Source organism: Triticum aestivum, chromosome 1B, assembly GCF_018294505.1.
Source record: "Triticum aestivum cultivar Chinese Spring chromosome 1B, IWGSC CS RefSeq v2.1, whole genome shotgun sequence".
NCBI classification, from domain to species: Eukaryota; Viridiplantae; Streptophyta; class Magnoliopsida; order Poales; family Poaceae; genus Triticum; species Triticum aestivum.
Window position 1 is genome coordinate 22306396 of NC_057795.1, and position 24228 is coordinate 22330623.

Consider the following 24228-nt stretch of genomic DNA (forward strand, 5'->3'; position numbering starts at 1 on the left):
AAAAGTAAACACAAATTCGAAAGCAATATCGTGGATATTGAAGTAAGTTCATCAAATATTAAGAAAATTTCATAAAACTGAAAAAAGTTCATTGATTTTAAAATAAGTTCATCGAGTTCGACAAAAGTTCATTGAATTCAAAAAAGTGCATCGGTTTGACAAAAATTTCTTTGATTTTAGAAAAAGTTTGTTGTTTTTTTACTGACTATAGAAAAAAGTTCATTATTTTTTTAAAAAAATCACGAATTTGCAAAAAATTCTTTGGATTCAAAAAAATTTCATCGCATTTGAAAAAAGGTTCATTGATTTATTTTTAAAGTTCAACAAATCTGAAAAGGTGCATCAAAATTGAAAGAGACTTCATCAAATTCATCTGACAAAAGTTCATTGATTTTGAAAATAGTTCATGGAATTTGGGAAAAGTTCATCGATTTAAAAGAAAAGTCAATTGGTTTTTAAAAAGTCGAGAAATTTAAAAAGCAAAAGAAAAACACAGACGAAAAAGCAAGAAGAGAAAAGCCCAGCAGAAAAAAACCAAAAAAAGTAAACCAAACAAATTATTTGAAAAACAATAAAAGCAAGAAAACGAACAACATTTACAACAGTGTGTGAGCTTGTGTACCTCGCAACGCACACATCGCGAGTTCGAACGCTGGTGCATGCACCTTTTTTTTACGTTTAAAAGCAGAACAAGAAACGTAGAATGGGCCGAGCCCAACTAAACGTAGAATGGTTCTGCACCTGCATTAGACGTGGAATGTTATTAGTGGCATTGTACCTTTGCCTCCTTTTTGTAGACGTGTGAAGGGATTAAAAAATAAACCCTTTTTACATTTTCTTTTTTTTGTTTATTTCCTATCATCTATTTGAAAAATATACCAACAGTTTTCAAAAATTTATGAGCAATTTTCAAAATCATAAATATCTGTTAAAAGTACGTTATCACATTATAATATTTACATGAAATTTTTCAATGCATTGACACTTATTTTGTTATCCAAATATTTTTAAAAGAGATGATAATTAATTATGCTATGAATTTTTTTTATATACAAAATGAATATTTACGAACTATACAATGAACAATTCTTTTGGGGGATGGGTATTTTTTTATTAGATGATGGGCCTTTCCAGAAAACATGGTGAACTACTTTCAATAAAAAATGAACATTTTTTACTACATGATGTATCTTTTCTAAAACATGTCGAGCCATTTTTTTAATACAGAACAAACATTTATTAGTACATGATATTATTATTATTCACCAAGAACCTTGTAAATACATAAACGTAATTTCATACCCGATGATACTGTTTTTACAACATGACAAACAACGTTTTATACACGATGAACATTTCATAAATATATGGTGAACAATCTTTTATTACGTGATTCACATTTTTTAATATAGAGTGAACATTTTGGGAGAATGCGACAAACAAATTTAAATGTGCGATGAAACTTTCTGAAAAACATGATGATCCTTTTAATACACGATAGACCTTCTTTTATAAAACATGACGATTTTTTAATATGTGATGAACGTTGTTTTAATACACAATGACTATTTTCTAATGTTCTAGTTTTTTAATATGTTAAGTACGTATTGTTTTAAAATGTTTTAATGCATTAATAGGTTTTGAAAATACATGACGGATATGCAAATGTTAAGGCCAATTATATTAAGAACCCGTATGTCTCTTGAGTTAAAATGAGATTGGGTGGCCCTCCTTGCTGGAAGTCGATTATGAAAGTAGGTGAATTATACTTGGTTGGCAGAGGTTTTGTAATCAGGATGGAATAGTATATTTTGCCGGGTAGACAGGTGCCCCAAGTTACATAGAGTCTACAATCTTCTCAAGAGCCATGACTGGACATCTTTTATTGTCTAGAGACATTCTAGGTTTCCTATATGCTATTTGTATGCTACATCTCGACACACCAGTTGAAAACTTCCGTTTCTTTCACACTCGGCAAATCCCATGTACACGTGGGAGCTGCGGTTTTCGTTAGTTGGCCGTCAAACACTTTATTTTGCCGAGTACACCTCGTTGACACTCGGCAAAGATTTTGTCGAGTAGCCGACGGAAGGAACTCGACAACCTCGGCTTTGTTGAAAGGGTGTACGCTGAGTGTCCTTTGCCGAGTGCAACACTTGGCAAAGGCTTTACCGGGTGTAAAACGGCCTTTGCCGTGTATTTTGGGCACTCGGCAAAAAGGAGAATTCCAGCAGTGGGTTTTCTGTACATCGGCCGGTCCGATTGATCAAGCTTTGGGGCAGGAAGTATTAAAGCACACAGGAGGCATCGTGAGAAAGGATTGAACAGAAACTTTGTTCGTCACCTTCTTTCTCTATCCGCTGCTCTCTGAATTCCCAATTTCTCCCGTGGCCGCTCTCCACAAGCTCGTTACCTTCCCCTTCTTTACATCCGGCGATCGCCGTGCCCACGGGGTGTGACAAATCTCTACATTGTACCAACTGTTCAACTTTGTCAAGGGCAGTGACTATATATCTCGCTTCACACATGTGCTCGTTCTGCCTTTCTGCTCTTCTGCTACCTTTATGTATCTCTCCTTGTATCTCAGTGCATACAGGAAGTCCAGAACAGAGGCAATTGGCCGAGGGTTAATCATGCTTGTCCTGCTAGGTCACTATATAGAAAGATATTGGTCTTTACAACTCATCATGCTTGAAACAATGATGTGCACAGCAAGACCACAATCCAACTCATAACCAACAAACACACTCATTCATACTGAATCCAACATAACCAGGCGAAACAGAGAGACAGAGGATTCAGTGTTCAGATGCCAACACCTGCGAACATATTGATAAGCATTGTAGATTCTTCGCCGAGTCCTCTATTTATGCCTTCTTCTCCTACCCAAAAAAAGATGACGGTGCTTAGTTCTACAGGGTCAGCAGTATGGAGCCCGGTGTCTTCCGGGCCTTGAAGTCAGCGTGGGCGCGGGACGCCTCCGTGCTTCACGCGGATGTGCAGCGGGTCAGTATGTCAGACAGCAGGAGCAAGACAAAATGTACCTTAAATATGTGGTGAACCAGCATATGAACAATCATCCCCTTCAGGACGATAGCAGCCATTGTGTGATCAATCAAAGGCGTGATGGGAACCAACATTGGCTGAAATAATCTGATCTTTGGCATAAGAGCCCATCAGCTTGCCTGCATACGCGACAACATACCGAATGTTCTTGCCAGTCAGCCCGGGCCCTACGGCGGTCACCACACCAATAACTTCCATACCTGTTGGTTGAATAGATCATTAAGCTAGACAATAATCTAACAGAAACACTAATGACAGTGCAAAGCACAACCCACAAGCCAATTGATAGAAGCAAACAACCTGATGCCATATCGTGTCGCAGGATAATACAACAGAACACCAATTCTTCTTTAAGCAATAAAATAAATTGGAACATTTTTCTTATGTTCCGTGAGCAATGATCTCGAGAATCATGTTTCTGGGCATCTAACATAGCGGACAACCAAACTTATGGTGTATGTATGATATATAATGTTTGTGCGTGGTTTGAGACATCTTTGAACCGGTAACTGAGGTAATGTTGGTTTGGTTGGCAACTGGCCCGGGATAGATACATTTTCTTCGGTTTCATCGGCAACAACAAGCTATCATCAATCGATCTAGTGAAATAATTGCAAGGTGTTTCATCCATTCTGTACAAACAAGGGATCTAGTGAAATCCATTGGCGAAAGTACAAACTACTTTTACGAAATGATATCAAAACAATGATATCAAAACAACATTTTTTCTGCTAGATACATAACAGTAGAAGAACATCCAATTGATTGTATCATTACTTCAATGAACTAATTGGGAAGTAGTATTACTTTAGAGCTAGATATATTCAAGATGAAAGCTTGTACACCAAACATGTTTGTGACCAAAGCCAATAAAGCGACAACTTTTCGCGGATCCATGGACATAAGAACATAGTTGACCACTAGTAAAAAAGGCCCATTTGTCCCGGTTCATAAGGCCCATTTCTCCCGGTTTGGGAACCGGGATTAAAGGGTCGGTTCTAAATCCCAATACCTTTAGTCCCGGTTCTTATCTGAACCGGGACAGACGAGGCTCCACGTGGCCGTTGCGGCTTGCCCAGGCAGGGGGGGCCTTTTGTCCCGGTTGGTAGCATCAACCGGGATCAATAGGCATCCACGCGTCAGCAATTCAGGGGCTGGGGTTTTTTTGTTTTTGAAAGTGGGAGGGGGGTTTGGGGGGTTTTGAGGGTTTTGTAGGGTTAATTAGGGGTTTCGTATATTGTGTTAGCTAGCTAATAGAGAGAAGTGTCCTCTCTTATCTCCGTGCTTGGTCGACGCTACGTACTATACGTATAGAGAGGACTCAACACGCTAGCTAGTAAGCAAATGAAGGAAACCATTAAGTACAGAAGATCACCAGGAACATATACAGAGAGAAGTGAACGACCTCTCCTTCTCCGAGAGATTGGTCGAACAACAAGTTTTCGTATATCTATCCAACGCTACTAGCTACATATATACAATATTAAGATCTCTTACAATCCCCTAACTTCTGAACTCAAGTTCCACATGGTATTCTCCGGCTTTATTGATGACATGGTCAAGAAAGAATCCCACCAATTCCTCTTGAATTGCTCGTATGCGATCTTGTGGTAGGAGTACCTTCCGCATCTGCCACGTCTAATTTGAAGAAGGGGGTCAATACATATATATGAATGAAACTCAACACAAATGATGGTGTAATAAAATGAAATTATGAATATTATTGCTTACGCACTTCAAATTGTCTTTTAGAGTAGCCCCGCTTATTTTTGCAAGTCGGGTTGTAGATGAACTCGCAAACGTAGTATCCACAGTAATTATTTCTGGGGTCCTGCCACAAGCACTTTATGAGAAATAGAGGTCAATCAAACTGATAATGAAGCATTATAAATGGTATCGATGAAAGTAACTAGAATCAATGGGAGATGCGCGAAACTAGCTAGCTAGTAGTACTTACTTTCGGGTGTGTAAATCCCAGCTCCCCCGGCAGTCCCGGAGCTTGTGCGGTGAATACATTCCAAACCCTGCGAGACAAAGAAAACAATTACTTGATATCATGAAATGAACAAAGTTGCGGATATGGTGCGACAATGATCGGTTGTACTTACTTCTCGAGCATTCACTAGTACAAATAGGGCCTATTGTCCCGGTTCATAAGGGCCTTTAGTCCCGGTTCTGGAACCAGGACTAAAGGGTCATTACTAAAGCCTCCCCCTTTAGTCCCGGTTCTTACACGAACCGGGACTAAAGACCGTCCACGGGGCCGCTGCCTGGAGGTCCACCTTTAGTCCCGGTTGGTAACACCAACCGGTACTAAAGAAAATTTTATGATTTTTTTTGAAAATTTTCCTTTTGAATTTTTTTGAATTTTTTTATTTTCAAATTTCTGAATTATTTTAACCTCTAATCTCTAATCACCCTCATCACTGCTCAATTTAACCTTTAATCTCTAATCACCCCTCATCATTCCAAATCATCTAACTTCCCGGACGGTCACCCATCTCACTACTCCAGCCTGAGCATGCTTAACTTTCGGGTTCTATTTTCCCTCGTTTCCAAGTCTGCACTTGTTGTTTTCCTGACAATAGTAAGATGTCAATCCTATTAACCCTCAGGAATTTAGCTTGAGCATGAAGTCACACATTTCACTGTTTGAGTTTGAAATTATTGTTCTAAAAAACAATAGTTATTTAGTTAAACTAATATTTCTTGAATAAGTAGTTTGACCACAGTTTGACCACAGTTTAACCAGATTTGACCAAAATTCAAAAACACTGAAATAATTATTTAATAACACTAATATTTCTGGAATAAGTAGTTTGACCATTATTTGACCACAGTTTGTCCAAAATTCAAAAAAACTGAAATAATTATTTAGTAACACTAATATTCTTGAATAATTATTTAGTAACACTAATACTTCTTGAATAAGTAGTTTGACCATAGTTTGACCAGATTTAACAAAAATTAAAAAAATTTAAAAAAACTGAAATTTGAGCATAACTTTTTTTCCTTTTAGAATTTAAGGATTCTAAAAATTTGCAAACAGGCCGTAGGTAGTCAAAATCAGATGCAGATTTTCGTGCTGAACATTTTGATATATTATATGTTTTTTCTGACATGGTATGCAAAAGTTATAGCCGTTTTACATTTTCCCAACACTTTTTGCAAAACATGTCTAAATTTAAGTTTTTAAATTTTCCTATCTAGTAGATGCAGTAACATAACTACATCTCGAAGGATTTTAATTTTTAAAGTTTTTATCATTTTCTTTTGCTTTTTACAAAACCGACAAGGCGATCCACGGGGGGGGGGGGGGATACAGTTTGAAAATGGGACCTTTAGTAACGGTTCGTGCCACGAACCGGTACTAATGCCTCAAACCCCATTAGTACGGTTTGTGGCACGAACCGGTACTAAAGGTCACCCATTAGTACCGGTTCGTGACACCAATCGGGACTAAAGGTCCCATTTGAACCAGGACTAATGCCTTTACCGCATGAACCGGGACCAATGCTCACATTAGTCCCGGTTCATGACTGAACCGGGACTAATGGGCTAACCCGGCCTGGACCAAAGCCCTGTTTTCTACTAGTGATTTTAGTCATGTCCGCATAGTCCTCGGGATTTTTCGTCTCGAGTCTAAGACGATTACTAGTCCCTGCTCAAGCTTAATCTCTAGGAGAATAAAGTGAAAGCTGCGCACGCATGCATAACTCATCAATTACATTACTATAACCTCGAGTAATATTGGAAACCGAATATGCACAAGCCAGTAACACTCATTTGAAGTTTTAAGGAAAGAGTATTTTATCTTTGTTTTGATTTTGAAGTAACGATTTTAGCAAGTTGGCCTCGGCTTCTTTGGCATCATGTTTAACCGTCCATACATCTATGAGATGTGTTAATTGTTGGAAATATGCCCTAGAGGCAATAATAAAAGTATTATTATTATATTTCCTTGTTCATGATAATTGTCTTTTATTCATGCTATAACTGTATTATCCGGAAATCGTAATACACGTGTGAATGCATAGACCACAATATGTCCCTAGTGAGCCTCTAGTTGACTAGCTCGTTGTGATCAACAGATAGTCATGGTTTCCTGGCTATGGACATTGGATGTCGTTGATAACGGGATCACATCATTAGGAGAATGATGTGATGGACAAGACCCAATCCTAAGACTAGCACAAAAGATCGTGTAGTTCATTTGCTAGAGCTTTGCCAATGTCAAGTATCTCTTCCTTCGACCATGAGAGCGTGTAACTCCTGGATACCGTAGGAGTGCTTTGGGTGTATCAAACGTCACAACGTAACTGGGTGACTATAAAGGTGCACTACAGGTATCTCCGAAAGTATCTATTGTTTTATGCGGATCGAGACTGGGATTTGTCACTCCGTGTAAACGGAGAGGTATCTCTGGGCCCACTCGGTAGGACATCATCATATGCGCAATGTGACCAAGGAGTTGATCACGGGATGATGTGTTACGGAACGAGTAAAGTGACTTGCCGGTAACGAGATTGAACAAGGTATTGGATACTGACGATCGAATCTCGGGCAAGTAACATACCGATAGACAAAGGGAATTGAATACGCGATTGATTAAGTCCTTGACATCGTGGTTCATCCGATGAGATCATCGTGGAACATGTGGGAGCCATCATGGGTATCCAGATCCCGCTGTTGGTTATTGACCGGAGAACGTCTCGGTCATGTCTACATGTCTCCCGAACCCGTAGGGTCTACACACTTAAGGTTCGATGACGCTAGGGTTATAAAGTAAGTTTGTATGTGGTTACCGAATGTTGTTCGAAGTCCCAGATGAGATCCCGGACGTCACGAGGAGTTCCGGAATGGTCCGGAGGTAAAGATTTATATATGGGAAGTCCTATTTTGGCCACCGGAAAATGTTCGGGATTTTTCGGTATTGTACCGAGAAGGTTCTAGAAGGTTCCGGAGTGGGGCCCACCTGCATGGGGGGACCCACATGGACGTGGGTAGTGGGGGAAAGGCCCCACACCCCTGGTCAAGGCGCACCAAGATCCCCCTTAGAAGGAATAAGATCATATCCCGAAGGGATAAGATCAAGATCCCTAAAAAGGGGGGATAACAATCGGTGGGGAAGGAAATAATGAGATTTCTTTCCTCCCACCTTGGCCAACGCCCCAATGGACTTGGAGGGCAAGAAACCAGCCCCTCCACCCCTATATATAGTGGGGAGGCGCATGGGAGCTATACACGAAGTTCTGGCACAACCCTACCTCTCTCCCTACTCCTCCTCTCCCATGGTGCTTGGCGAAGCCCTGCTGGATTGCCACGCTCCTCCACCACCACCACGCCGTTGTGCTGCTGTTGGATGGAGTCTTCCTCAACCTCTCCCTCTCTCCTTGCTGGATCAAGGCGTGGGAGACGTCACCGGGCTGTACGTGTGTTGAACGCGGAGGTGCCGTCCGTTCGACACTAGGATCATCGGTGATTTGAATCACGACGAGTACGACTCCATCAACCCCGTTCACTTGAACGCTTCCGCTTAGCGATCTACAAGGGTATGTAGATGCACTCTCTTTCTACTCGTTGCTGGTCTCTCCATAGATAGATCTTGGTGACACGTAGGAAAATTTTGAATTTCTGCTACGTTCCCCAACAGTGGCATCATGAGCTAGGTCTATTGCGTAGATTCTTTGCACGAGTAGAACACAAAGTAGTTGTGGGCTTTGATGTTGTTCAATATGCTTACCGTTACTAGTCCAATCTTGTTTCGACGGTATTGTGGGATGAAGCGGCCCGGACCAACCTTACACGTACTCTTACGTGAGACGGGTTCCACCGATTGACATGCACTTGGTGCATAAGGTGGCTAGCGGGTGCCAGTCTCTCCCACTTTAGTCGGAACGGATTCGATGAAAAGGGTCCTTATGAAGGGTAAATAGCAATTGGCATATCACGTTGTGGTCTTGCGTAGGTAAGAAACGTTCTTGCTAGAAACCCATAGCAGCCACGTAAAACATGCAACACCAATTAGAGGACGTCTAACTTGTTTTTGCAGGGTATGCTATGTGATGTGATATGGCCAACAAGAATGTGATGAATGATATGCGATGTACGAGATTGATCATGTTCTTGTAATAGGATTCACGACTTGCATGTCGATGAGTATGACAACCGGCAGGAGCCATAGGAGTTGTCTTTATTTATTGTATGACCTACGTGTCATTGAACAACGCCATGTAATTACTTTACTTTATTGCTAACCGGTAGCCATAGTAGTAGAAGTAATAAGTTGGCGAGACGACTTCATGGAGACACGATGATGGAGATCATGATGATGGAGATCATGGTGTCATGCCGGTGACGATGATGATCATGGAGCCCCGAAGATGGAGATCAATGGAGCTATATGATATTGGCCATATCATGTCACTACTATATAATTGCATGTGATGTTTATTATGTTTATGCATCTTGTTTACTTAGGACGACGGTAGTAAATAAGATGATCCCTTACAACAATTTCAAGAAGTGTTCTCCCCTAACTGTGCACCGTTGCTACAGTTCGTCGCTTCTAAGCACCACGTGATGATCGGGTGTGATGGATTCTTACGTTCACATACAACGGGTGTAAGACAGTTTTACACAGCGAAAACACTTAGGGTTAACTTGACGAGCCTAGCATGTGCAGACATGGCCTCGGAACACGGAGACCGAAAGGTCGAGCATGAGTCGTATGGTAGATACGATCAACATGAAGATGTTCACCGATGATGACTAGTCCGTCTCACGTGATGATCGGACACGGCCTAGTTGACTCGGATCATGTGATCACTTAGATGACCAGAGGGATGTCTATCTAAGTGGGAGTTCATAAGATGAACTTAATTATCCTGAACATAGTCAAAAGACCTTTTGCAAATTATGTCGTAAGCTCGCGCTTTAGTTCCACTGTTTAGATATGTTCCTAGAGAAAATATAGTTGAAAGTTGATAGTAGCGATTATGCGATCAGTAGAAAGCTTATGTCCTTAATGCACCGCTCAGTGTGCTGAACCCCAACATCGTTTGTCGATGTTGCGAACATCGGACATACACGTTTTGATAACTACGTGATAGTTCAATTAAATGGTTTAAGTAGAGGCACCAAAGACGTTTTCGAAACGTCGCGGAACATATGAGATGTTTCGAGGGCTGAAATTGGGATTTCAGGCTCGTGCCCACGTCAAGAGGTATAAGACCTCCGACGATTTACTTAGCCTGCAAACTAAGGGAGAAAAGCTCAATCGTTGAGCTTGTGCTCAGATTGTGTGATCACAACAACCACTTGAATCGAGTGGGAGTTGATCCTCCAGATGAGATAGTGATGTTTCCCCAAAGTCATTGCCACCAAGCTGCTAGAGCTTCGTGATTAACTATAACATATCAGGGATAGATATGATGATCCTTGAAATATTCATGATGTTTGACACCGCGAAAGTAGAAATCAATAAGGAGCATCAATTGTTGATGGTTGGTGAAACCACTAGTTTCAAGAAGGGCAAGGGAACAAAGGGATACTTCATGAAACGGCAATTCAGCTGCTGCTCTAGTGAAGAAACCCAAGGTTGAACCCAAACCCGAGACTAAGTGCTTCTGTAATAAGGGGAACAACCACTGGAGCAGCATTACCCTAGATACTTGGTAGATGAGAAGGCTGGCAAGGTCGATAGAAGTATATTGGATATACATTATGTTAATGTGTACTTTACTAGTACTCCTAGTAGCACCAGGGTATTGGATACCGGTTCGGTTGCTAAGTGTTAGTAACTCGAAATAAAAGCTACGGAATAAACGGAGACTAGCTAAAGGTGAGCTGACGATATATGTTGGAAGTGTTTCCAAGGTTGATATGATCAAGCATCGCACGCTCCCTCTACCACCGAGATTGGTGTTTGCGTTGAGCATAGACATGATTGGATTATGTCTATCGCAATACGGTTATTCATTTAAGGAGAATAATGGTTACTCTATTTTTGAATAATACCTTCAATGGTCTTGCACCTAAAGGAATGGTTTATTGAATCTCGGTCATAGTGATACACATTTTCATGCCAAAAGATATAAGATAGTAATGATAGTACCACTTACTTGTGGCACTGCCATGTAAGTCATAATGGTATAAAACGCATGAAGAAGCTCCATGTTGATGGATCTTTGGACTCACTCGTTTTTGAAAAGTTTGAGACATGCGAACCATGTCTATTGGTGTATATGCATGAAGAAACTCCATGCAAATGGATCGTTCGGACTCACTTGATTTTGAATCACTTGAGATATGCAAATCATACCACATGGGCAAGATGACTAAAAAGCCTCATTTTCAGTAAGATGGAACAAGATAGCAACTTGTTGGAAGTAACACATTTTGATGTGTGCAGTCGAATGAGTGCTGAGGCATGCAGTGAATATCATTATGTTCTTACTTCACAGATGATTCGATTAAATGTTGAGTATATTTACTTGATGAAACACAAGTCTGAATTATTGAATGGTTCAAGTAATTTCAGAGTGAAGTAGCAGATCATTGTGACAAGAGGATAAAATGTCTATGATATGATCATAGAGATGAATATCTGAGTTACGAGTTTTGGCACACAATTAAGACATTGTGGAAATTGTTTCGCAATTAATACCGCCTGGAACACCATAATGTGATGGTGTGTCCGAACATCATAGTTGCACCCTATTGGATATGCTGCGTACCATGATGTCTCTTATCGAATTACCACTATCGTTCATGGGTTAGGCATTAGAGACAACCACATTCACTTTAAATAGGGCACCACGTAATTCTGATGAGATGACACCGTATGAATTATGGTTTAGAGAAACCTAAGTTGTCGTTTCTTAAAAGTTTGGGGCTGCGACGCTTATATGAAAAAGTTTCAGGTTGATAAGCTCGAACCCAAAGCGGATAAAATGCATCTTTATAGGAAACCCAAAACAGTTGGGTATACCTCCTAATTCAGATCCGAAAGCAATATGGATTGTTTCTAGAATCGGGTCCTTTCTCGAGGAAAAGTTTCTCTCGAAAGAATTGAGTGGGAGGATGGTGGAGACTTGATGAGGTTATTGAACCGTCTCTTCAACTAGTGTGTGACAGGGCACAGGGAGTTGTTCCTGTGGCACCTACACCAATTGAAGTGGAAGCTTATGATATTGATCATGAAACTTCGGATCAAGTCACTCCCAAACCTCGTAGGATGACAAGGATGCGTACTACTTCAGAGTGGTACATAATCCTGTCTTGAAGGTCATGTTGCTAGACAACAATGAACCTACGAGCTATGGAGAAGCGATGGTGGGCCCGGATTCCGATAAATGGCTTGAGGCCATAAAATCCGAGAGAGGATCCATGTATGAAAACAAAGTGTAGACTTTGGCAGAACGGCTCGATGGTCGTAAGGCTAATGAGTACAGATGGATTTCAAAAGGAAGACGGACAATGATGGTAAATGTCACCATTAAGAAAGCTCGACTTGTCGTTAAGATGTTTTCCGACAAGTTCAAGGAGTTGACTACGACGAGATTTTCTCACTCGTAGCGATGCTAAGAGTCTGTTGGAATTATATTAGCGATTACTGCATTATTTATGAAATCTTGCAGATAGGATGTCAAAACATTGTTTCCTCGACGATTTTAATGAGGAAAGGTTGTATGTGATACAACCGGAAGGTTTTGTCAATCCCGAAAGATGCTAATAAGTATGCAAAGCTCCAGCAATCCTTCTAAGGACTGGAGTGAGCATCTCGGAGTTGGAATGTATGCTTTGATGATGATCAAAAATTTTGGGTTTGTACAAAGTTTATGAGAAACTTGTATTTCCAAAGAAGTGAGTGGGAGCACTATAGAATTTCTGATGAGTATATGTTGTTGACATATTGTTGATCAGAAATGACGTAGAATTTCTGGAAAGCATATAGGGTTATTTTGAAAGTGTTTTTCAATGGAAAGCCTGGATTAAGCTACTTGAACATTGTGCATCAAGATCTATAAGGATACATCAAAATGCTTAATAATACTTTCAAATGAGCACATACCTTGACATGATCTTGAAGGTGTTCAAGATGGACCAGTCAAAGAAGGAGTTCTTGCCTGAGTTGTAAGGTACGAAGTTAAGACTTAAAGCTCGACCACGGCAGAATAGAGAGAAAGGACGAAGGTCGTCCCCTATGCTTAAGACGTAGGCTCTTCAGTATGCTATGCTGTGTACCGCACCTGAAGTGTGCCTTGCCATGAGTCAGTCAAGGGGTACAAGAGTGATCCAAGAATGGCTCACAGGACAGCGGTCAAAGTTATCCTTAGTAACTAGTGGACTAAGGAATTTTCTCGATTATGGAGGTGGTAAAAGAGTTCGTCGTAAAGGTTACGACGATGCAAGATTGACACCTATCCGGATAGCTCTGAGTAGAGAGACCGGATACATATAATGGAGCAATAATTTAGAATAGCTCCAAGTAGAACAGTTGTTTGGAATAGCTCCAAATAGAGCATGGTAGCTGCATCTAGGAGATGACATAGAGATTTGTAAAGCACACACTGATCTGAAAGGTTCAGACCCGTTGACTAAAACCTCTCTCACAAGCAACATGATCAAACATAAAACTCATTGAGTGTTAATCACATAGTGATGTGAACTAGACTACTGACTCTAGTAAACTCTTGGGTATTAGTCACATGGCGATGTGACCTATGAGTGTTAATCACATGGTGATGTGAACTAGATTATTGACTCTAGTGCAAGTGGGAGACTGTTGGAAATATGCCCTAGAGGCAATAATAAAAGTATTATTATTATATTTCCTTGTTCATGATAATTGTCTTTTATTCATGCTATAACTGTATTATCCGGAAATCGTAATACACGTGTGAATACATAGACCACAATATGTCCCTAGTGAACCTCTAGTTGACTAGCTCGTTGTGATCAACAGATAGTCATGGTTTCCTGGCTATGGACATTGGATGTCGTTGATAACGGGATCACATCATTAGGAGAATGATGTGATGGACAAGACCCAATCCTAAGACTAGCACAAAAGATCGTGTAGTTCATTTGCTAGAGCTTTGCCAATGTCAAGTATCTCTTCCTTCGACCATGAGAGCGTGTAACTCCTGGATACCGTAGGAGTGCTTTGGGTGTATCAAATGTCACAACGTAACTGGGTGACTATAAAGGTGCACTACAGGTATCTCCGAAAGTATCTATTGTTTTATGCGGATCGAGACTGGGATTTGTCACTCCGTGTAAACGGAGCGGTATTTCTGGGCCCACTCGGTAGGACATCATCATATGCGCAATGTGACCAAGGAGTTGATCACGGGATGATGTGTTACGGAACGAGTAAAGTGACTTGCCGGTAACGAGATTGAACAAGGTATTGGATACCGACGATCGAATCTCGGGCAAGTAACATACCGATAGACAAAGGGAATTGAATACGGGATTGATTAAGTCCTTGACATCGTGGTTCATCCGATGAGATGATCGTGGAACATGTGGGAGCCATCATGGGTATCTAGATCCCGCTGTTGGTTATTGACCGGAGAACGTCTCGGTCATGTCTACATGTCTCCCGAACCCGTAGGGTCTACACACTTAAGGTTCGATGACGCTAGGGTTATAAAGGAAGTTTGTATGTGGTTACCGAATGTTGTTCGGAGTCCCGGATGAGATCCCGGACGTCACGAGGAGTTCCGGAATGGTCCGGAGGTAAAGATTTATATATGGGAAGTCCTATTTTGGCCACCGGAAAATGTTCGGGATTTTTCGGTATTGTACCGGGAAGGTTCTAGAAGGTTCTGGAGTGGGGCCCACCTGCATGGGGGGACCCACATGGACGTGGGTAGTGGGGGAAAGGCCCCACACCCCTGGTCAAGGCGCACCAAGATCCCCCCTTAGAAGGAATAAGATCATATCCCGAAGGGATAAGATCAAGATCCCTAAAAAGGGGGGATAACAATCGGTGGGGAAGGAAATAATGAGATTTCTTTCCTCCCACCTTGGCCAACGCCCCAATGGACTTGGAGGGCAAGAAACCAGCCCCTCCACCCCTATATATAGTGGGGAGGCGCATGGGAGCTATACACGAAGTTCTGGCACAGCCCTACCTCTCTCCCTACTCCTCCTCTCCCATGGTGCTTGGCGAAGCCCTGCTGGATTGCCACGCTCCTCCACCACCACCACGCCGTTGTGCTGCTGTTGGATGGAGTCTTCCTCAACCTCTCCCTCTCTCCTTGCTGGATCAAGGCGTGGGAGACGTCACCGGGCTGTACGTGTGTAGAACGCGGAGGTGCCGTCCATTCGGCACTAGGATCATCGGTGATTTGAATCACGACGAGTACGACTCCATCAACCCCATTCACTTGAACGCTTCCGCTTAGAGATCTACAAGGGTATGTAGATGCACTCTCTTTCTACTCGTTGCTGGTCTCTCCATAGATAGATCTTGGTGACACGTAGGAAAATTTTGAATTTCTGCTACGTTCCCCAACATTAATGAACCCAATATCATAGATTTCTGCCTTTCTACATTCGACGATCTTCAATCTGCATAATATAGTGACGATAATTATATATACATGCAATGAAAGAGCTGAGCTATATATAGAGACTTAATTACAGAAGTAATACTTACATACAGTAGCAAGTGACGATTATTTTATCGAGGGCCTATTGATTGAAAAACTGGAAGAACTCCTCAAATGGAACAGACAACAGATCAAGTCCAACGAGGGCGTGCTCCTCTTTAACTCTCAAAGTCAAAGTATCCTGCCTAGACTCGCTACAGGTTTTCATGTACCAGTCATGGAATCTTCGCATCATCGTTGTTGGAGGATGATGACCAGGTTTGACGAGAGGCTTCCCGTGCCGGTATTTGAAATCGTCTTCCTCCATTGTATCAAAATGTGCATCGTCGGGTAGGTAATCTCCAGAATTGGTGCCGGGCAACATCTTTGGATGATTGCGACGATATCACTAGACACCTTGAGCGGGGCACGATTGGTTAGCTTGTTCGCCGAGCTGGGGAGTTGCTTTCCCACTTCTTCGTTCTGCTAACCTTTGATCACTTCAAGTATTTCCCGACCGCTCCGCTTCGATATACGACCTTTCAATAATGCGCTCATAGTTGGTTTTCGGCGGAGACGGTGGTGGTCACTTGAGGTCATCCAAAGTGCGCTCAATTTTCACCTCATCTATCTTCTCCTCCGGAGATGGATGTTTCTTAGGTCTTTGCGTTTCAAAGAAGTTCTTCACATATGCTTCACAGACCTTCGTGTTTTCCTCCACGGTCCTCTCGTATGGTAACTTATCTAGAGGCTTGAGAGATTGACCGAATCTGTATTGCCTCCCGCCTTTGGCTGTACTGCTAGACGTCGGAGCAGCCGGAGCGGCTGCGGCTGTCTTCTTTCGTTGCTTACGAGGCGGAGAAGAAGGAGGCGGAGTGCTACGACGCGCCGGAGTAGCCGGAGCGGCGGCAGCTGTCTTCCGCTTTTGCTGACGAGGCGGAGGAGGAGGCGGGCTGCTCGGATGCACTAGCGCAGGCGGAGAAGGAGGCGGAGTGCCGCCACGCGCCGGAGAAGGAGGCGTAGTGAAGGAAATATGCCTTAGAGGCAATAATAAAGTTGTTATTTATATTTCCTTATATCATGATAAATGTTTATTATTCATGCTAGAATTGTATTAACCGGAAACTTAGTACATGTGTGAATACATAGAAAAAACAGAGTATCACTAGTATGCCTCTACTTGACTAGCTCGTTAATCAAAGATGGTTAAGTTTCCCTAACCATAGACATGAGTTGTCATTTGATGAACGAAATCACATCATTAGAGAATGATGTGATTGACTTGACCCATCCATTAGCTTAGTACTATGAGTATTTAGTTTATTGCTATTGCTTTCTTCATAACTTATACATGTTTCTATGACTATGAGATTATGCACCTCCCGAATACTGAAGGAACACTTAGTGTGCTATCAAATGTCACAACAAAACTGAGTGATTATAAAGATGCTCTACAGGTGTCTCCGATGGTGTTTGTTGAGTTAGCATAGATCAAGATTAGGATTTGTCACTTCAATTGTCGGAGAGGTATCCCTGTGCCCTCTCAGTAATGCACATCACTATGAAGCCTTGCAAGCAATGTGACTAATGAGTTAGTTACGGAATGATGCATTACGGAACGAGTAAAAAGACTTGCCGGTAACAAGATTGAACTAGGTATTGAGATACCGATGATCGATCTCGGGCAAGTAACATACCGATGACAAAGGGAAAAACATATGTTGTTATGCGGTTTGACCGATAGATCTTCGTAAATATGTAGGAACCAATATGAACATCCAGGTTCCGCTATTGGTTATTGACCGGAGATGAATCTCGGTCATGTCTACATAGTTCTCAAACCCGTAGGGTCCGCACGCTTAACGTTCGATGACGATCGGTATTATGGGTTTATGTGTTTTGATGTACCGAAGGTTGTTCGGTGTTCCAGATGTGATCACGGACATGACGAGAAGTCTCGGAATGGTCGAAATATAAAGATCGATATATATTGCTAAACCCCATCAATCCAATAGACTAATCCCATCAACCAATGTCGCCCCTAGAGCAAAACACATTACAAACAAAACAAACTGCCCGTACTAAGATGTGGGAGAGATTGGATGGTCTTGTATGTGGAGAATCTCCTCAGCAGCAGAATCCATCATCTATCTTCCTTCCCTTCCTCCCTCGGCTGAGTTGCCGTTTAACAAGTAGGAGGATTTTGTAAAAGTTGTACGTAGGAGGATTTCTATTTTTATACCTCTGTATGAACATATATTATATAACTATACATATATAGGACATTTGCCGTCTTTTCCCATGGGCGCATCCCTCAGGGCACGCCGCTCCACTCCATAGCGCACGCCATCGCCACATGCACTCCGACAAGCCCAGGCACCATCGCCGCCAGGGCTCTTTGTGAGATTTTAGGGGCCCGGGGCAAGGCGACACAAAGGGGCCCTAAATCCACATAAACATATGAGTTTTTAGATTACTATTTTCTTGCACAAAACATACTTAGTACACTAGAATTTATGTTGCCTTGTGATCTATTTGTTTATCAAGTTTGGATTGCTTAGCACTTTTTTTTTGAGAATTGTGGCACGTCATGTTTCGTTGTGATCTGACTACCAAAATAGGGGAACATAAACATTCATGATATACGTTGCCCACATAAATCAAAAAAAAAGGGAACATAAACACTTTTGCGCCCACTCAAATTGTTATCATCCTAATTTTTTCACTAGATTGTTCTTCAACAGTACCTAAAGCTAATTCCTTGGAATTCTAATCAGTTGTATCTATTCCAGAAAAATGTCAATAGCTCTTTTCTGGGACTCCATCAACTTATATGCATGTTTTCTCCTTATCTATTCTCATTACCAGATGGATACTTTCTAGATGACATCTTGCTAAACTAAGACCAGTATTGCCAATTACCGAAACATGGCATGGAAGTAAAGCACACAAACAACTGAAAGAAGAAATTGAGAACACTAAAGAAAAAAATGCAAAGCAAGGCATGGAACAAGGCACCTGATCACAAACAAAAAATTGAGTTCCTCTTTTTAGAACCCAATCAACACGAGGAAACAGCGAGACGTACGAGGATGAACTTTATGAAAAAAAGAACAATCAGAAAAGCATATGAAAAGGGGGGATTTGATTTGAAGAGGAGGTCGCTAGACCGGAATCTGCAAACCTCCACTATGTTCTTCCATCAATTAGACGAAGCGGGATGGGCGCCGTCGATCTGGCTAATTCGTTGCCAATTAAAGAGGGAAGGTAGCTGAGAGGATACTATACTAGCTGAGAGGAAAAGAAGGCGTAAAGGATACCACGATGGCGACGATGCCGACGACATGCACTGCCAGGAGGATGGCGACGACGCCGAGGACATGCATTGCCAGAAGGATGGCGACGCCGATGTAGAACTGCGACAATACGACGTCGCGCCTCGACCTCTGTCAGACTGTCATCTAAGTAGTCTGACGACGGCTGTAAAAGTGTTGCATGCATGAGTGTAAAGTGTGTTCTGTGCTAATTAGACATGTGTGGCTTTACACATGTTTGTCATGAAGTTGTGTGGGCGCAGTAGTTGGTGTACGTGGGCATCAGCGGGAAGATCGCATGCTCGATCCTCCTTCGACGCTGCATATTCCTTTTTGTTTCACTGACTGGTTGGATCCACATAGGTAGAGAGAGGGTGCTGTCATGTTCATGTTTGACCAGTCAACAAAGTAAAATACAAAGCTATATGGTAAAACAGTGACTGTATAATCACCTCTAGTTGTATATAGTGATTGTATTGACCGTATTCTTAAATACAATGATCAAAGTGAGGTTTCGGCACAAGTTCGATGACCTCGAATGCATTTTACTCGCGGTTCAGGCAAGTTTTGCTCAGCCGAGCTTTTTTAGGCAATCTTCAGCAGCAGAACTCAATCAAGTTCACGCGTGCGTGCAGGCTGCCCAGCCCATCAGGCCATTACCATTGGGCTTACAGTTTGGCCCGTAACAAAGTACCCATGTCAGCAGGAATTGGTGTTAGTTAATTAGTACCACATTGCTCAGGAACGGGAATCCTAACCAATTTATAAGCTGGATTCAGTAGATTGTGTTCACCGCTTGGAATGAGCGGTTCGCTATCTCAAAAAACAATCAACAACTGATAAAAAACAATCAACAACCGACATGGTGTGCTTAAGCTTTTTTTTTTCTTCCCATTAGTTTTTTGTTTCATGGTTTAGTATTAGTAACACTCACATACATCAACTTCACGGCATTCCTCTGGAGATGTTTTCGAGTTATTTAAAGAACATAAATACAACTTCAATGCATTGCTCTGGAGATGAATACAACAGATTGCACGTCTTTATTCAAAGATGGGAATAACTTGCATTTTGTAAGCAGTTTCAAGTGGATCGCAAACTAGTTATACTCTGCATTGGACTAGTATATGTTGTATTACCAGTGAATCCTTACTGTTTGTGACCTATATATGCTGCGAAGAAGACCTGCACGGCAGATGGAGGCTTGCTATGACGTTTGCAGACCCAAAATGTCTTGTTCATCATTTCTTTTTTTTTGTTGTTGTACCAGTGAATCATTATTGTTTGCCACCTACTCCCTCCGTTCCAAATTACTTGACCTCTATTTGTCTAGACACGGATGTATCTAGACGCTCCATCCGTTCCAAATTACTTGACCTCTATTTGTCTAGACACGGATGTATCTAGACGCTAAACAAGTATAGATACATCCGTATCTAGACAAATGAACGTCAAGTAATTTGGAACGGATGGAGTATATATGTCCCGAATACACCTATACTGTAGATCGATGCTTGTTATGGCTTATGCAGAACCAAAATATCTTGTTCATCTTTGCTTTGTTTGTTAACGAAAAAATTCATAATTGCTAATTTGGTTCTAGTGATCCAAAACCGCAAGCTGAATTAAGTTAATTAAGTTAACTGTGTGCCACCAGCGTAGTCGCAGGACTTGGCCTAGCAGAGGCACACCAAGAAGTACTTGAGCATGAACACTGCCACAACTAAGGAAACCCCTATAGGTAATCACTTAGTAGTTATCAAGATGCACATTTAATGCGCAGGGAATTGTCTAGTTATATCAAATATTTTGAACTACCTCGGTCCCAAAATATAAAAAGTTTTCACAGTTCAAAATTATGTCTTATATTTTGGGACGGAGGTAGTAGGTTTTAGCATTCCTTTTCTATGGGTTCCGTTATTCATACAAGTTGTGTAAAGACTATTTCTAGACTACCAATATATAGTGATCTAGATTTAACTGACTAATCCAAAGGTTGTATTGTTTCCTAAGCCGTCAATGTTTTTCTCTGAAGGCCTGTTTGAACATCAACAGATGTACAGTATCACTGTCAGATGAGGGATTATGAAAAGATTTATGCCTGGCGTCACCAGAACACTTGCCATTCAACGAGGCTGTTCTCACTGAGTTTGACTTGCTACTACAAATAGTCTTGTCAAAAATCAAATTTGGAATTTAGTGCTAGTTTCCTTTACATATTATAACAACGCCTGCTAGTGGAAGACTACCTAGATTTAGGTTCAGATTTCTTGTGAGCATGATCCACCTGAATTATTTCCATTAGGCTGTCTAAAGTTCACTTGACTTTTGTGAAAGATAAAGAAAAATGAATACAAAATCGGGCACGATCTTCTCCTTTTCTTCTTTTGGGGCCTAGAGCAACAGACGCCTTCCTTGCTCTCCTGAGCTCCTTGGTCGAGTCGCTTATCATACTCTCTGAATAATCTGATCCTCTGTTTCTTCATCCAATTCAACCTTGGAATGTGACGTCGGAGTTCCACTAATGGTCCTTGCCTCATTGCTCTTTCCCCAGGAGGAAGTAGAGCCCCACGACCACGATCGCCGACCCCACCACACTTCCTAGGTGGAGTTGCTCGTAGAGGACGGAGACGTCGATCCCGGCGGTGACAATCTGGATAAGCGGCATGAAGGCGGTGGTGAACACAGGCCCTCGCCGCTCAACGCACCATGACATGGCCAGGAACCCCAACCTGGACACCCCGATACCCGCGAAGAGCACGGTGATGCCCTGGAGGACCGTGCAGGGGACCCAGACTTTCATGGTCATCTTCTCGGTGGCAGCCCCGACAATGGCCATCTGGACGAAGCTGAGCAAGAACATCGACGTTGTGCTAGAGTAGAGTTCCGGGTACTTTGTCCCGATCTTGGACTGTAGGATGAACCACAACGACCAGCTCGCCGAGAAGCCCAGCAGCGCCACCGACCCCAGAGCCCACCTTCGTGCATCCCCGTGGGTCGCAGCAGCGGCTAGGTGGTACGCCGACGGCGCCCCTATCAGGGTTGGGCCTTGGTAGAGTGCCAACACCGTCGCTCCGGCCAGCCCCACGGCCGTGCCGGTGAGCTTGGCGGCGCCAGGGCGGCTGGCCACGTCGAGTTTCTCGACCTTGAAGGCGAGCGCAAGGATAAAGGTGAACATGGGGGTTGTGTTGTTGAACGCGCTTGCGAACGTTGCCGTAGTGTACGGTAAGCCCAGGAAAAAGAGCCACCGGATCAGTGAGGCTCTGCCATTGGCATGCATGCATCAATTAGCTTATGAAATTGGAGAGAAATTAAGACTGATCAGCGCTGGTTATTTACAGTAATGCAAAAAAAATGAGGTAAGATTAATTAATCAAGACATTTTATAATTAAGCAAAAGAGATTAATTACCCGAGCAAGGCACTGATGAAGAGGTAGACAAAGATCTCGATGGTAAGCTTAGGTCTATTCTTCCTGCATATATACATGGAAACCATACATAGAAATTAGCTAAAATAACAAAATAAATTGTGTGGTAATGATATTCTTTTACTATTTTTTAATGAAAGATCTTCGGTACCCCGTGCCTCTTTATCGGTGATGCATACGCCCCCAAGTGTTCATGATACAACTATAACTGTAAGGATCAGTTAATGCTAATACAAACCTCTCTTTGAAGTATGCGATCGGACCGAGGAAGAGCGTGGCGACAAGTAGGCGAAGGATCATGAGGACGGTGGTGTGCATCCCTTCATTAAAAACCATCTTGGACAGCGCGTTCATCACTGCATACATGACCACCACCGCCCCCATTATCACCATAGGTTTCCAATCCATTCTTGTGGAAACAAAAACTCTACGGTGAGTGCGATACTATTTAACTACTCCCTCCGTTCAGGTGTTTGAGTCATCTTACGAAAACCAAATAATCCCAAAACACTTAGGCGCGGTGCATTAAATTATACCTCATTTCTTGTTTTTTGACATATCAACCAATAAGAGAAGTAAAGTGTGCATGCTTTCAATTACTTGAGACTACCAAACACGACATGCAGAGTTCATTGCATGCAATGCTATTAATTAGCAAATGAACATTAAGTTTTCTTGTTTTCCCCTCCTCCTTGGTCACGGTGCACAACCTAAAATGACTTACACACCTAGACGGAGGGAGTAGCTAGTTTAAGTCCTTGATTGATAACATCAGAATTGCTGGTGGCAGGCCTATTTATGGCCTCCACTCACTCGTAGTCAAATATAAGCAGTAGACCACTGTTTCCTTTAAGCTGTGTGCGCTGATCAACGATGCATTATGTTCGGCCATGCGGGGCCAGCTATTAAAATATGCACTATTAATTCAGTTGTTCTAATCAAAAGAAGTCTCCGGGCGGACCCCAAGGCGTGTGGTGGCGCGACCGATCTGGGATCTGCGGCGTGGCGGATAGCGGCATGCGGCGGGAGGCCGGCCCGTCCTCAGACGGCGATGGCTTGGCACGGCGGAGGCCAGGGCTGCGGGCGTTGCTGATGGCCCTTCGGGCGGCGGCGGCGGCGGCTGCGGTCGGCGACGGCCGTCTTGGCTGCGCGGTGGCATGCATGCTGCCTTCAGATCGGCGACGGCGGCATGGAGGGCCTGGTGGTCTCGTTGGCGGCACCTCCGGTCAGATCTGTTTTGACCGGTGCAGCCGGCGGTGATGGTCATCTCTTCCGTCAGAGGTGGTCGGCCTGAGGCTGGGTGTTCGGATCTCGGGATCCGTCATCTGGTACCAGCTGCGAGTCGGGGAGACGTAGTTGCCGGTCAAAACCGAGCCGATGGCGGGCGATGGCGGCGTTCCACGTCGTTACCTTGATGAAGGCATCGTCATGTGACTACCGTCGACCCACTCGTATTGATCCAGGGGAAACCCAAGGATCTGGTGTTCCAGACCGGACGATGGCGGCACTGCGGTGTCGTTTCTCTGTTGGGAGCGTCGTTTTGTGGAGTAGCGCTGGAAGTCAGAGGCAGGAAGTGGAGCGGCTTCGTCTTGCACGGAGCTTCCGTGAAAATGTCAAGTCATGCCTGACCGACAGGTGCTACGCTTGGTCATGCCTGGTCGGCAGGTGCTACGCACGACAGATCCTCCGAGGGCTTCAAGCTGTGTCTGCTGGTGGTACGTGGCAGCATGGAGCTAAGGTGTATCGGTGACGACCACGACGTGTAGCGCTGTTTGTGCGCAGGGAGGAGGTGTCGTTGGGTGCCGTGGTGGCGT

General features: G+C 42.9%; 1 protein-coding gene across 1 annotated transcript; it reads right to left on the bottom strand.

The window, feature by feature from the left end:
- Window positions 1-21521: 21521 nt before the first annotated feature.
- On the bottom strand, window positions 21522-22822 carry LOC123085139 (WAT1-related protein At3g30340-like). The gene is made up of 3 exons (XM_044506738.1): window positions 22653-22822; window positions 22397-22459; window positions 21522-22248 (listed from the first exon to the last, which is right to left on the bottom strand). The coding sequence occupies exons 1-3, from the start codon at window positions 22820-22822 to the stop codon at window positions 21522-21524; spliced, it is 960 nt and encodes a 319-aa protein (XP_044362673.1).
- Window positions 22823-24228: the final 1406 nt, after the last annotated feature.

What these genes read in the sequence shown, in the direction of transcription:
- LOC123085139 (XM_044506738.1), bottom strand. Translation starts at nt 22,822, where the DNA reads ATGGATTGGAAACCTATGGTGATAATGGGGGCGGTGGTGGTCATGTAT. An exon ending in ATCGCATACTTCAAAGAGAG is followed by an intron (nt 22,460 to 22,652) that starts GTTTGTATTAGC and finishes GTATATATGCAG; the next exon opens with GAAGAATAGACCTAAGCTTA. An exon ending in TTCATCAGTGCCTTGCTCGG is followed by an intron (nt 22,249 to 22,396) that starts GTAATTAATCTC and finishes TGCCAATGGCAG; the next exon opens with AGCCTCACTGATCCGGTGGC.